This window comes from Perca fluviatilis, chromosome 24 (genome assembly GCF_010015445.1).
Source record: "Perca fluviatilis chromosome 24, GENO_Pfluv_1.0, whole genome shotgun sequence".
In the NCBI taxonomy this organism is placed as follows: Eukaryota; Metazoa; Chordata; class Actinopteri; order Perciformes; family Percidae; genus Perca; species Perca fluviatilis.
Genome location: NC_053135.1, coordinates 19,625,191 through 19,642,767, shown reverse-complemented (window position 1 = coordinate 19,642,767; position 17,577 = coordinate 19,625,191). Strand labels below are relative to the sequence as shown.

Genomic DNA, 17,577 nt, shown 5'->3' with positions numbered 1-17,577 from the left:
CAGATAAACAGAGACACTGATACAGAGACACTGATATACAGATATACAGATATACAGAGACACTGATACAGATATACAGATATACAGATAAACAGAGACACTGATACAGATATACAGATATACAGATATACAGATATACAGATATACAGAGACACTGATACAGATAAACAGAGACACTGATACAGATATACAGATATACAGATATACAGAGACACTGATACAGATATACAGATATACAGATATACAGATATACAGAGACACTGATACAGATATACAGACACTGATACAGATATACAGATATACAGAGACACTGATACAGATATACAGATATACAGAGACACAGATACAGATATACAGATATACAGATATACAGATATACAGAGACACTGATACAGATATACAGAGACACTGATACAGATATACAGATATACAGATATACAGAGACACTGATACAGATATACAGAGACACTGATACAGATATACAGATATACAGATATACAGATAAACAGAGACACTGATACAGATATACAGATATACAGATATACAGAGACACTGATACAGATATACAGAGATACAGAGACACTGATACAGATATACAGACACTGATACAGATATACAGATATACAGAGACACTGATACAGATATACAGATATACAGAGACACTGATACAGATATACAGATATACAGATATACAGATATACAGATATACAGATATACAGAGACACTGATACAGATATACAGATATACAGAGACACTGATACAGATATACAGATATACAGATATACAGATATACAGATATACAGAGACACTGATACAGATATACAGACACTGATACAGATATACAGATATACAGAGACACTGATACAGATATACAGATATACAGACACTGATACAGATATACAGATATACAGATATACAGATATACAGAGACACTGATACAGAGACACTGATACAGATATACAGATATACAGATATACAGATATACAGAGACACTGATACAGATATACAGACACTGATACAGATATACAGATATACAGAGACACTGATACAGAGATACAGATATACAGACACTGATACAGATATACAGATATACAGATATACAGATATACAGATATACAGATATACAGACACTGATACAGATATACAGAGACACTGATACAGAGATACAGATATACAGAGACACTGATACAGAGACACTGATACAGATATACAGATACAGATATACAGATATACAGAGACACTGATACAGATATACAGATATACAGAGACACTGATACAGATATACAGATATACAGAGACACTGATACAGATATACAGATATACAGAGATACAGATATACAGATATACAGAGACACTGATACAGATATACAGATATACAGAGATACAGATATACAGATATACAGAGACACTGATACAGATATACAGATATACAGAGATACAGATATACAGATATACAGAGACACTGATACAGATATACAGAGACACTGATACAGATATACAGATATACAGATATACAGATATACAGACACTGATACAGATATACAGAGACACTGATACAGAGATACAGATATACAGAGACACTGATACAGATATACAGATACAGATATACAGATACAGATATACAGATATACAGAGACACTGATACAGATATACAGATATACAGAGACACTGATACAGATATACAGATATACAGAGACACTGATACAGATATACAGATATACAGATATACAGAGATACAGATATACAGATATACAGAGACACTGATACAGATATACAGAGACACTGATACAGATATACAGAGATACAGAGATACAGATATACAGAGACACTGATACAGATATACAGAGATACAGAGATACAGATATACAGAGATACAGAGATACAGAGATACAGATATACAGAGACACTGATACAGATATACAGAGATACAGAGATACAGATATACAGAGACACTGATACAGATATACAGAGATACAGATATACAGATATACAGATATACAGATATACAGAGACACTGATACAGATATACAGATATACAGATATACAGAGACACTGATACAGAGACACTGATACAGAGATACAGATATACAGAGACACTGATACAGATATACAGAGACACTGATACAGATATACAGATATACAGAGATACAGATATACAGATATACAGATATACAGAGACACTGATACAGATATACAGAGACACTGATACAGATATACAGAGATACAGAGATACAGAGATACAGAGACACTGATACAGATATACAGAGATACAGATATACAGAGATACAGAGATACAGATATACAGAGATACACAGATACAGAGATACAGAGATACAGATATACAGAGATACAGATATACAGAGATACAGATATACAGAGATACAGATATACAGAGACACTGATACAGATATACAGAGACACTGATACAGATATACAGAGACACTGATACAGATATACAGAGACACTGATACAGATATACAGAGACACTGATACAGAGATACAGATATACAGATATACAGAGACACTGATACAGATATACAGAGACACTGATACAGATATACAGAGACACTGATACAGATATACAGAGACACTGATACAGATATACAGATATACAGAGATACAGAGACACTGATACAGATATACAGAGACACTGATACAGATATACAGAGACACTGATACAGATATACAGATATACAGATATACAGATATACAGAGACACTGATACAGAGATACAGAGACACTGATACAGAGATACAGATACAGATATACAGATATACAGAGACACTGATACAGATATACAGAGACACTGATACAGATATACAGAGACACTGATACAGATATACAGATACAGATATACAGATATACAGATACAGATATACAGATATACAGAGACACTGATACAGATATACAGATACAGATATACAGATATACAGAGACACTGATACAGATATACAGATATACAGATATACAGATATACAGAGATACAGATATACAGATATACAGAGACACTGATACAGATATACAGATACAGATATACAGATATACAGAGACACTGATACAGATATACAGATATACAGAGACACTGATACAGATATACAGAGACACTGATACAGATATACAGAGACACTGATACAGATATACAGATATACAGAGACACTGATACAGATATACAGATATACAGAGACACTGATACAGATATACAGAGACACTGATACAGATATACAGATATACAGATATACAGATATACAGAGACACTGATACAGATATACAGAGACACTGATACAGATATACAGATATACAGAGACACTGATACAGATATACAGAGACACTGATACAGATATACAGATATACAGAGACACTGATACAGATATACAGAGACACTGATAGATATACAGAACTATGATACAGATATACAGAACACGTATACAGATATACAGAGACATTTTGAATATACAGATATACAGATATACAGAGACACTGATACAGATATACAGAGATACAGATATACAGATATACAGAGACACTGATACAGATATACAGATATACAGATATACAGAGACACTGATACAGATATACAGATATACAGATATACAGAGACACTGATACAGATATACAGAGATACAGATATACAGATATACAGAGACACTGATACAGATATACAGATATACAGATATACAGAGACACTGATACAGATATACAGATATACAGATATACAGAGATACAGATATACAGATATACAAGGATATACAAGAGACACTGATACAGATATACAGAGATACAGATATACAGAGATACAGATATACAGATATACAGAGACACTGATACAGATATACAGATATACAGATATAGAGATACAGAGATACAGAGACACTGATACAGATATACAGAGACACTGATACAGATATACAGAGATACAGATATACAGAGACACTTATACAGATATACAGAGATACAGATATACAGAGACACTGATACAGATATACAGAGATACAGATATACAGAGATACAGAGATACAGATATACAGAGACACTGATACAGATATACAGAGACACTGATACAGATATACAGAGATACAGATATACAGATATACAGAGATACAGATATACAGATATACAGATATACAGAGATACAGAGATACAGATATACAGAGATACAGATATACAGATATACAGATATACAGATATACAGAGATACAGAGATACAGATATACAGATATACAGATATACAGATATACAGAGATACAGAGATACAGATATACAGATATACAGATATACAGAGATACAGATATACAGAGATACAGATATACAGATATACAGATATACAGATATACAGAGATACAGAGATACAGATATACAGAGATACAGATATACAGATATACAGATACAGATACAGAGATACAGATATACAGAGATACAGAGATACAGATATACAGAGATACAGATATACAGATATACAGATATACAGAGATACAGATATACAGAGACACTGATACAGATATACAGAGATACAGATATACAGAGATACAGATATACAGATATACAGAGATACAGATATACAGATATACAGATATACAGAGATACAGAGATACAGATATACAGAGATACAGATATACAGATATACAGAGATACAGAGATACAGAGATACAGATATACAGAGATACAGATACAGATATACAGAGATACAGATATACAGATATACAGAGATACAGATACAGATATACAGAGATACAGATATACAGATATACAGAGATACAGATATACAGAGATACAGATACAGAGATACAGATACAGATATACAGATATACAGAGATACAGATACAGATATACAGAGATACAGATATACAGAGATACAGAGATACAGATATACAGAGATACAGATATACAGAGATACAGATACAGATATACAGAGATACAGATATACAGATATACAGATATACAGATATACAGAGATACAGATATACAGAGATACAGAGATACAGATACAGATATACAGAGATACAGATACAGAGATACAGATACAGATATACAGAGATACAGATATACAGGTATACAGAGATACAGATACAGATATACAGAGATACAGATATACATAGAGACGATACAGATATACAGATATACAGAGATACAGATACAGATATACAGAGATACAGAGATACAGAGATACAGATATACAGATATACAGAGATACAGATATACAGAGATACAGATATACAGATATACAGAGATACAGATACAGATATACAGAGATACAGATATACAGAGACACTGATACAGATATACAGAGATACAGATATACAGAGACACTGATACAGATATACAGATATACAGATATACAGAGATACAGAGATACAGAGACACTGATACAGATATACAGAGACACTGATACAGATATACAGAGATACAGATATACAGAGACACTGATACAGATATACAGAGACACTGATACAGATATACAGAGACACTGATACAGATATACAGAGATACAGATATACAGAGATACAGATATACAGAGATACAGATATACAGATATACAGATATACAGAGATACAGAGACAATTGATATGATATACAGAGATACAGATATATTCTGATATAGATTAGCACAGACATACAGATATACAGAGACACTAGGATGGCCAGATATGTTAGAGACACTGATATGATATACAGAGACACTGATACAGATATACAGAGACACAGAGAAGAATTGATGTTAGATGTTGCTGGTGACATACAGCAGAGACACTGATATAGATACAGATATACAGAGATTTTAGGATACAGATATTAGGAGACAGAGATTAATTGATACATATACAGAGACACTGATACAGATATACAGATATACAGAGACACTGATACAGATATACAGAGACACTGATACAGATATACAGAGACACTGACAGATATACAGATATACAGAGACACTAGATACAGATATACAGATATACAGAGACACTGATACACAGATATACAGAGACACTGATACAGATATACAGAGACACTGATACAGATATTATGAGACACTGATAGATATACAGAGACACTGATACAGATATACAGAGACACTGATACAGATATACAGAGACACTGATACAGATATACAGAGACACTGATACAGATATACAGAGCATTGATACAGATATACAGATATACAGATATACAGATATACAGATATACAGAGACATCGATACAGATATACAGAGACACTGATACAGATATACAGACATACTGATACAGATATGGTGGACACTGATAAGTAGATATATACAGATACAGATATACAGATATACAGATATATAGAGACACTGGATACAGATACAGATATACAGAGACACTGATACAGATATACAGATACAGACATACAGAGACACTGATACGATATACAGATATACAGAGACACTGATACAGACATATACAGAGACACTGATAGATATACAGAGACACTGATATAGATATAATAGAGATAATTGATACAGATATACAGATATACAGATATACAGAGACACTGATACAGATATACAGAGACACATTCGATACAGATATACAGAGACACTGATACAGATATGCCAGATATACAGATAGATATACAGAGACACTGATAGACATACAGAGACACTGGATACAGATATACAGAGACACTGGATACAGATATACAGAGACTGATACAGATATACAGAGGCAGAGACACTGATACAGATATACAGATATACAGAGACACTGATACAGATATACAGATACAGATATACAGAGACACTGATACAGATAATATACAGATATACAGACACTGATACAGATATACAGAGACACTCATACAGATATACAGACACTACACAGATATACAGAGACACTCGATACAGATATACAGATATACAGATATACACAGATATACAGAGACACTGGATACAGATACAGAGACACTGATACAGATATACAGAGACACTGATACAGATAAAGAGACACTGATACAGATATACAGAGACACTGATACAGATATACAGAGACACTGATACAGATATTCAGATATACAGAGACACTGGATACACAGATATACAGATATACAGAGACACTGATACAGATATACAGGGACACTGATATAGATATACAGAGACACTGATACGATATACAGAGACACTGATACAGATATACAGGGACACTGATACGATATACAAGGACACTGATACGGATATACAGATATACAGAGACACTGATACAGATATACAAGGACACTGATACAGATATACAGAGACACTGATACAGAGATACAGATATACAGAGACACTGATACAGATATACAGAGATACAGATATATAGAGACACTGATATAGATATACAGATATACAGAGACACTGATATAGATATACAGATATACAGAGACGCTGATATAGATATACAGAGATACAGATATACAGAGACACTGATACAGATATACAGAGATACAGATATATAGAGACACTGATATAGATATACAGATATACAGAGATACAGATACACTGATATAGATATACAGATATACAGAGACACTGATACAGATATACAGAGATACAGATACACTGATATAGATATACAGATATACAGAGACACAGATACAGATATACAGAGATACAGATATATAGAGACACTGATATAGATATACAGATATACAGAGACGCTGATATAGATATACAGAGACACTGATACAGATATACAGATATACAGAGACACTGATACAGATATACAGAGACACAGAGACACTGATACAGATATACAGAGACACTGATACAGATATACAGAGACACTGATACAGATATACAGATATACAGAGACACTGATACAGATATACAGAGACACTGATACAGATATACAGATATACAGAGACACTGATACAGATATACAGAGACACTGATACAGATATACAGAGACACTGATACAGATATACAGAGACACTGATACAGATATACAGATATACAGAGACACTGATACAGATATACAGAGACACTGATACAGATATACAGAGACACTGATACAGATATACAGAGACACTAATACAGATATACAGAGACACTGATACAGATATACAGATATACAGATATACAGATATACAGATATACAGAGACACTGATACAGATATACAGAGACACTGATACAGATATACAGAGACACTGATACAGATATACAGATATACAGATATACAGATATACAGATATACAGAGACACTGATACAGATATACAGAGACACTGATACAGATATACAGAGACACTGATACAGATATACAGAGACACTGATACAGATATACAGAGACACTGATACAGATATACAGATATACAGAGACACTGATACAGATATACAGAGACACTGATACAGATATACAGATATATAGAGACACTGATACAGATATACAGATATACAGAGACACTGATACAGATATACAGATACAGATATACAGAGACACTGATACAGATATACAGATATACAGATATACAGAGACACTGATACAGATATACAGAGACACTGATACAGATATACAGAGACACTGATACAGATATACAGATATACAGATATACAGATATACAGAGACACTGATACAGATATACAGATATACAGATATACAGATATACAGATATACAGAGACACTGATACAGATATACAGATATACAGATATACAGATATACAGATATACAGAGACGCTGATACAGATATACAGATATACAGATATACAGATATACAGATATACAGAGACGCTGATACAGATATACAGATATACAGATATACAGATATACAGATATACTGATACAGATATACAGATATACAGATATACAGAGACACTGATACAGATATACAGATATACAGATATACAGATATACAGATATACAGAGACACTGATACAGATATACAGATATACAGATATACAGAGACACTGATACAGATATACAGATATACAGATATACAGATATACAGATATACAGATATACAGAGACACTGATACAGATATACATATACAGATATACAGATATACAGATATACAGAGACACTGATACAGATATACAGATATACAGATATACAGATATACAGATATACAGAGACACTGATACAGATATACAGATATACAGATATACAGAGACACTGATACAGATATACAGATATACAGATATACAGAGACACTGATACAGATATACAGAGACACTGATACAGATATACAGATATACAGATATACAGAGACACTGATACAGATATACAGATATACAGATATACAGAGACACTGATACAGATATACAGAGACACTGATACAGATATACAGATATACAGAGACACTGATACAGATATACAGAGACACTGATACAGATATACAGATATACAGAGACACTGATACAGATATACAGAGACACTGATACAGATATACAGATATACAGATATACAGATATACAGATATACAGAGACACTGATACAGATATACAGAACACTGATACAGATATACAGAGACACTGATACAGATATACAGATATACAGATATACAGATATAAGATATACAGAGACACTGATACAGATATACAGAGACACTGATACAGATATACAGAGACACTATACAGATATACAGAACACTGATACAGATATACAGATATATAGAGACACTGATACAGATATACAGATATACAGAGACACTGATACAGATATACAGAACACTGATACAATATACAGAGACACTATACAGATATACAGATATACAGAGACACTGATACAGATATACAGAGACACTGATACAGATATACAGATATACAGATATACAGATATACAGAGACACTGATACAGATATACAGAGACACTGATACAGATATACAGAGACACTGATACAGATATACAGATATACAGATATACAGATATACAGAGACACTGATACAGATATACAGAGACACTGATACAGATATACAGAGACACTGATACAGATATACAGAGACACTGATACAGATATACAGAGACACTGATACAGATATACAGAGACACTGATACAGATATACAGAGACACTGATACAGATATACAGAGACACTGATACAGATATACAGATATACAGAGACACTGATACAGATATACAGAGACACTGATACAGATATACAGAGACACTGATACAGATATACAGATATACAGATATACAGATATACAGATATACAGATATACAGAGACACTGATACAGATATACAGATATACAGATATACAGATATACAGAGACACTGATACAGATACAGAGGAAAATATACAGATATACAATATACAGATATACAGAGACACTGATACAGATATACAGATATAAGATTACAGATATACAGATATACAGAGACACTAAAGATATACAGAAACTGATACAGGGAACTGATACAGATATAAGATAACAGAGCACTGATACAGATATACAGAACACTAACAGATATAAGAGACATGATAAGATATACAGATATATAGAGACACTGATACAGATATATAGAGACACTGATACAAAACAGATATACAGAGCCACTGATACAGATATACAGATATACAGCACTAAGTATACAGATATACAGAGACACTGATACAGATATACAGATAACAGAGACACTGATACAGATATACAGATATACAGAACACTGATACAGATATACAGATATACAGATATACAGATATACAGAGACACTGATACAGATATACAGAGACACTGATACAGATAACAGATATACAGAGACACTGATACAGATATACAGATATACAGATATACAGATATACAGAACACTATACAGATGAAATATACAGATATACAGATATACAGATATACAGAGACACTGATACAGATATACAGAGACACTGATACAGATATACAGATATACAGAGACACTGATACAGATATACAGATATACAGATATACAGATATACAGAGACACTGATACAGATATACAGAGACACTGATACAGATATACAGAGACACTGATACAGATATACAGAGACACTGATACAGATATACAGATATATAGAGACACTGATACAGATATACAGAGACACTGATACAGATATACAGATATACAGAGACACTGATACAGATATACAGATACAGATATACAGAGACACTGATACAGATATACAGATATACAGAGACACTGATACAGATATACAGATACAGATATACAGATACAGATATACAGAGACATTGACACAGTTATACAGATACACTGATACAGTTATACAGAGACAGATATACTTAAGTAGAGTACCGGAGTAAATGTACCTAGTTAAATTCCAGCACTGTGAAGGGAGGATGTTCTTTTTAACCTCTTCTGGTTTGATGAAATGTTTCGGTTATCCCACAGAGGGCTGGATGTGAGCGAGGCTCTGCGGCTTCCCGGGGTCATCGACGTCATCACGGCCAAAGATGTTCCCGGCCAGAAAGTTCGCAAAATGTTTGGTTATGAAGAGGTGCTGCTCGCTGAGACCGAGGTACAGTGCGAGTGTGTGTATACCAGAAAAGTTGTTTAGCCCGGTGGCAGGAGTCCTTTTTCACAGACTGATGGCAGCTGGTTGCTTTATATTTGATATTATACATATCTGTCTTTCTGTGACACAGTCATTTTCCAGTTTGAGATTCATAAAGTCTATCTGTGTATGTATCTATGTCATTGTTATGCACTTTGTGACTTTAGCTGTGAGTTTAGCTTTAATCACTGTTTTAATAAATAATATTTCTGTTGCTGTTCTGGAAATGTCCTTCAGTTTCCAGGTCCCAGTGGAAGCCATGTCCGGTGTAAACCCTCGTCTTGTTTAGTATTTATCTGTCCCCCTTGGTGTTTTCCTGCAGGTGTCGTGCGTCGGCCAGATGATATGTGCGGTGGTCGCTGATACGAGGGTGCATGCCAGACGAGGAGCAGCCGCCGTGAAGATTGGCTACGAAGACCTGCCGGAGCCGCTGTTCACCGTAGAGGTCGGTGGAGTCAGGCTGGCTTCTAAAGGCCGTTACACACCAAGAACCACAACTATAACTTTGGGTTCAACCTATCTAGAGAGGTCCCGGGACATGTATGCAGAGACAAAATAGGTAGCGGTGTCGGCTCCCCAGGGACCGCCGGCAGACTTTTTTGGTTCATAAAATGTACTCGAATCCACACATATGTAGGATATTAGATACTACAGATATTCCTGTAATCGTACGCTGCAGCGTCTGCTGTGATGTATTATCATCAGCTGGAGTGATCTTGATGTTGCTGTTTGCAGAACGTTATCTTCCAGCAGTGTAAATGCTCACATTGTTCCAGTTCTGGTTCTAGTTCTTGGTGTGGACGGCCCTTTACAGTCATCACAACAGATCCAACACACGGCACTATTTTTCTGTGGATGTACACAGTCCAGCTCTTTATGGTGTGTCTCCCTGTGACAGGAAGCCAGCGAGAAGTCGTCCTTCTTTGAGCCTCGGAGGATGATTGAGAAAGGAAATGTGGCCGAAGCCTTTAAAACTGTGGATCACGTTCATCAAGGTAAAGTCTGAAACATTCACATCTGTGAACAATTACAAGAAACTGAACCGATATTAATAATGTCGCTGTAGCATTCAACGTCCTGTGTGAAACGGAAGCAGGCTTTTGGATCGGTCCCGTTGGTCCCAAAGCGTTGTGTGATTGTTTCCACAGGAGAGTTTCGGATGGGCGGTCAGGAGCATTTCTACATGGAGACCCAGAGCATGCTGGTAGTTCCTGTCGGCGAGGAGACGGAGTTCAACGCTTACGTCTCCACCCAGTGGCCGACGGGAACTCAGGTACTCAGAAACTCTGACGGAAATATGAACTCTGTAAATACTGGAGATACACAAACCATTTTCAGCTTCCCGATACGGAATCCCATACCTGAACTTGATGTTTCTGTCACAGGAACACAAAGCATTATGGGAGACGCAGATGTAGTCCTGTTGATGTTTCTGTCACAGAAACCCAAAGCATGATGGGAGATGAGATGTAGTCCTGTCGGTGTGTCCACAGCCATGGGACTTTATTTCAGTAAAAATGTGTCCGGTAGTGAACGGGGAGAGACCGATAATGTTTTGATCCTGTTTTTCATGAAGCCATGGATTACACATCATGATGTTTGTCAGTTTAAAAGATAATTCAGCGAGTGAAGAAAGTCTCAGTTTGTGGTAAAACTGTTGAAGTATCAGACTGTGAGAATGCATCGTTAGAAATACTAACCATTTTTGTTTTCACCGCAGGATGCAATCGCGGAGGCGTTGGGCATCCCGTCCAACAGAGTCACCTGTCACGTCAAAAGAATAGGCGGAGCTTTCGGCGGGAAAGTCGTTAAAACGGCGACGCTGGCTTGTATTACCGCTGTGGCTGCGTGGAAGTAAGTCACAATGGACTGAATATGCTAATATGGGTAACTTTGGCTTTTTATTTTTACCTGGACCCTATTTCCCCATGTTTTTGTGTCTAAGTGACTGATGGGTCCAGTATTGAACGAGAACGCTGTAACCGGCAGCCGTGAACCGGGCTGTAACGTAACCCTACAGGACTGATTGATTGATTGATTGATTGATTGATTGATTGATTGATTGATTGATTGATTGATTTTATTTGCCCATTTCATTATAAAATACGATACAACTATGCACCATATATTAAAAACAAAACAAAGTCAGGATAACACAATAAAGCCCTGAGGCTTATTTCCATTGTGGTCCCTGGGGGGGTGGGGGGGGTGAGCAAGTGGCAGCAGGTCAAGCATCAATCATCACAAACCATACATATATTAAACCGATACATAAAACAATACAGTAATAAATCCTCATACTACGATTGGCATCTGAGCCATTTTTTCAGTGCCTGCTTAAAACCTCCTAAACTTCTGACCATCTTCAGATTTCCTGGCAGCCTGTTCCACAGGCTTGTTGCTACATACAAAAAGGACTCCTTACCTAAATTACTCTTAAATCTAGGAGGTACAAAATCAGTAGAGCTTCCCCTGGTGGAGTGACTGTGAACATCTCTTACTCTGTTAAAATAATTGATTAAATATTTGGGGACAGTCCTATGTACCATGCACAGACTAATGTTCAGCATCAGTCTGCGTCCACTAAAAGTTCTGTTGTTGCAGCCAACAGACTCAGATTATTATTCTAAGTGTCTGACAACATTATGGAAAGGATCCCTACAGAGATAGACCTTTTAGTTAAAGAGTAAGATCCTTTTAGTTTAACACGAAACAGCCCCGAAATCACCATCTACAAACCCACCAGACTCCATGTAAATAATCAGGACTTTTAGTGTGTACAGAGCCAACATATTATCGCATGTAAATCGGTAAACTATGTGTTTATTTCAACCAAAACCAAAGTTGTGATAGTTGGAAAAGTGTAAAGATGAACCAAGACGGCTTTTGATGGTTTTATTTTGTTTCTGTCGACTTCGAATGAAGTGTGTTTTACGGTGATAAAAGTACTGATTATTTACAGGGTGGGTTTAGCGATAGCAATTTTGCAGATGTTCATATGTTTAAAAATAGGATCTTACTCTTAAACAGAAAGGTCGACCTCCTTAGAAATCCTTTCCATAATGTTGCGAGACACATTATTTACATGGGGTCTGGTGGGTTTGGTGATGGAGATTTTGGGGCTGTTTCATGTTAAACTAAAAGGATCTTACTCTTTACTAAAAGCTCCATCTCTGTAGGGATCCTTTCAATAATCTTGTCACACACTTAGAATAATAATCTGAGTCTGTCAGCGGCAAAAACAGAACTTTTAGTGGGCGTAAATTGAAGGTACGCAATTGTCCTATTAACTTACATTGTAGCTTGTTTCTCTACTGCTGACTGCAGCGATCTCACTTAATACTGAACCAATGTCAAAGATTGTTGTTCCCATCAGTCACTTAGACACAAAAACCTTGGGTTGAAAAAAAAAAAGTTACCCTTTAATGACTCAACAACAACAAACTGGATGAGAACTTTCTTTTAACAATAAAAAAGTGATGTGAAGTTGTTTTGCATCTTGTGTTCAGGACCAATCGTGCGGTCCGCTGTGTCCTGGAGCGAGGAGAGGACATGCTAATCAGCGGAGCCCGTCACCCCGTCCTGGGAAAATACAAAGTATACAACCACACACTCTGGCTTTCATTTCAGCCAGTTTGATCAGATGATCCAACATGGCGGAGTTGTTGTTGTTTGTCAGCGAAGATGTTCAGCTACCTGATAGTTGTTTGTTCCAGGTGGGTTTCATGAATGATGGAAGGATCATGGCTGCAGATATGCAGTACTACACAAACGCTGGCAACACTGTGGATGAATCTCCTCTGGTGGGTAAAAGCGCTTTAATATCAAGTAGGGATGTTAATGATTAACCGTTCAAAACAAGCTGCAATGTAAGTTATGCACAGCTTCAATTTTCATCCACTCAAAGTTTTTTCCCCTGACAGGCTAAGATTATTATTCTGACAACATTATGGAAAGGATCGCTACAGAGATAGACCTTTTTGTAGGATCTTTGAGTAAGATCCTTTTTTTAAAGATATAAACATCTGAGAAATTGCTATTGCTTAACCCACCAGTTTCCATGTAAATAAACTGTAATTTTATCATCGTAAAACCTACTTCATTCAAAGTCGAGAGACACAAAATACAACCATGAAAAGCCGTCTATGTTCATCTTTCCACTGTTCCAACAATCACCACTCTGGTTTGGTTGAAATAAACATGAAAATATGCTGGCTCTACACACTAAAAGTAGTTTTTTTAAATGGAGTCTGGTTGGTGTAGCGATAGCAATCTTGGAGCTGGTTAAACAAAGAGGATCTTACTCTGTAACAAAAATGTCTATCTCTTTCCATAATGTTGTCAGACCCTTAGAATAATAATCGGAGTCTGTCAGCGGCAACAACAGAACTTTTAGTGGACGCTAACGGACGATGCCGGTCACATTGTTCTCTCTAAATACTGGACCAGTTTAAGAGATTGGTGTTCCCATCAGTCACTTACACAAACAAAAAGAAAGTATGATGTTATCATGAGTTTCCTTCTGGCAGGTGGTAGAGAAGATTCTGCTCCACATCGACAACGCCTACAACATCCCCAACCTACGAGGCCGCGGCGCCGCCTGCCGTACCAACCTGCCCTCCAACACCGCCTTCAGGGGGTTCGGCGTGCCCCAGAGCATCATGGTCCTGGAGAACATGCTCAACGACGTTGCCATGGTGCTGGGACACCCCGCAGACCAGGTGGTATTCCCCCGCCATACGCTGCAGGGTTCAGCGTTGAAAAAACACTTTTTCCGATATTTTTTTTACACTTTTCTCTTGACTTTTTCCATCATCTTTTTGACGCTTATTTCAGATCCGGGAGATCAACATGTACCAGGGTCCGTCCGTCACCCACTATGGGTTGGAGTTCAGCCCGGAGAACCTGCGGCGCTGCTGGGACCAGTGTAAGGGAAAGAGCGACTACGCCGCACGCCGCAGAGCCGCTGACCGCTTTAACCAGGACAACCGCTGGAAGAAGAGAGGGGTGGCCATCGTACCCATTAAATACGGGATCGCATTCGCAGAGAGCTTCTTAAACCAGGTCTGTCGGTTTTACTCTCGTACTGATACCACTTTTCTGGTTGTTTCCATATTTGCACATTCTATATATCCTTTTTCATTTTTAAACTTTATGCACAACACCTGCCCGTCGGCCGCCTCCTACGGCACAGACGCTAACGGCATGGCGGTCCGGGTAAGATAGGGTGTAAACATTTCTGACTCTATAAAATGAATCTCTACTGTGTGTGTGTGTGTGTGTGTGTGTGTGTGTGTGTGTGTGTGTGTGTGTAGGCTGCAGCTCTGGTCCACGTCTATAAAGACGGATCTGTTCTGGTCTCTCACGGTGGGACGGAGATGGGGCAGGGACTCCACACTAAAATGCAACAGGTGACAAAGCAATCTGTAAACTACCTCTTTTATTGGCCACCTGCTCGGCCCGGTGGTCCAGAACATTAAAATTCCATAAATGAAGAAATGAACATCAGCTGGGGCTTTGTTCACTGTTTCCTGTTTCCTGTTTCCTGTGTAGGTGGCGAGTCGGGAGCTTGGTATCCCCCCCTCTAAGATCTACATCAGTGAAACCAGCACCAACACGGTTCCCAACACCTGCCCGTCGGCCGCCTCCTACGGCACAGACGCTAACGGCATGGCGGTCCGGGTAAGATAGGGTGTAAACATTTCTGACTCTATAAAATGAATCTCTCAAGGCCCCTGTATTAAACAATAAAGAAAGTAAGACCTCTTCTTAGTAGTTTAGTACTTTTCTTTCTGGCAGAATGTATCAATATGATCAACATTAATTATTTCCTGGATTTTGTATCATCTTGGTCCCTAAACTTATGTAGAAAGGCAGGAAATGGGAATAATATCAAAATTTTTCGGTCCTAGTCCCAGTTCCCCATTTCTTTATTACATCTGTGGCTAACAGTGCGCTGAATTTTCTGTGTGAGAATAATGCTAGTTTAAATGTGTCTTTGATTCAGAATGCCTGCCAGACTCTGTACCAGCGACTGGAGCCAATCAGGCAGAAGAACCCCAAAGGATCATGGGAGAGTTGGGTACGATTTGAACAGAGAGGA

The 17,577-nt window shown here is 36.9% G+C and overlaps 1 protein-coding gene across 1 annotated transcript in view; it reads left to right on the top strand.

Annotated features, from left to right (window-relative positions):
- The window catches only part of aox6 (aldehyde oxidase 6), a 32,211-nt gene that overhangs the window by 11,545 nt on the left and 3,089 nt on the right, over positions 1-17,577 (top strand). The window contains exons 14-25 of the mRNA XM_039792553.1: positions 11,312-11,438; positions 11,797-11,919; positions 12,373-12,469; positions 12,623-12,747; positions 13,195-13,328; positions 14,984-15,071; positions 15,191-15,277; positions 16,004-16,195; positions 16,311-16,538; positions 16,790-16,885; positions 17,028-17,156; positions 17,482-17,556. Coding sequence (XP_039648487.1) covers positions 11,312-11,438; positions 11,797-11,919; positions 12,373-12,469; positions 12,623-12,747; positions 13,195-13,328; positions 14,984-15,071; positions 15,191-15,277; positions 16,004-16,195; positions 16,311-16,538; positions 16,790-16,885; positions 17,028-17,156; positions 17,482-17,556 — 1,501 coding nt within the window. The remainder of the gene's footprint in view (positions 1-11,311; positions 11,439-11,796; positions 11,920-12,372; positions 12,470-12,622; positions 12,748-13,194; positions 13,329-14,983; positions 15,072-15,190; positions 15,278-16,003; positions 16,196-16,310; positions 16,539-16,789; positions 16,886-17,027; positions 17,157-17,481; positions 17,557-17,577) is intronic.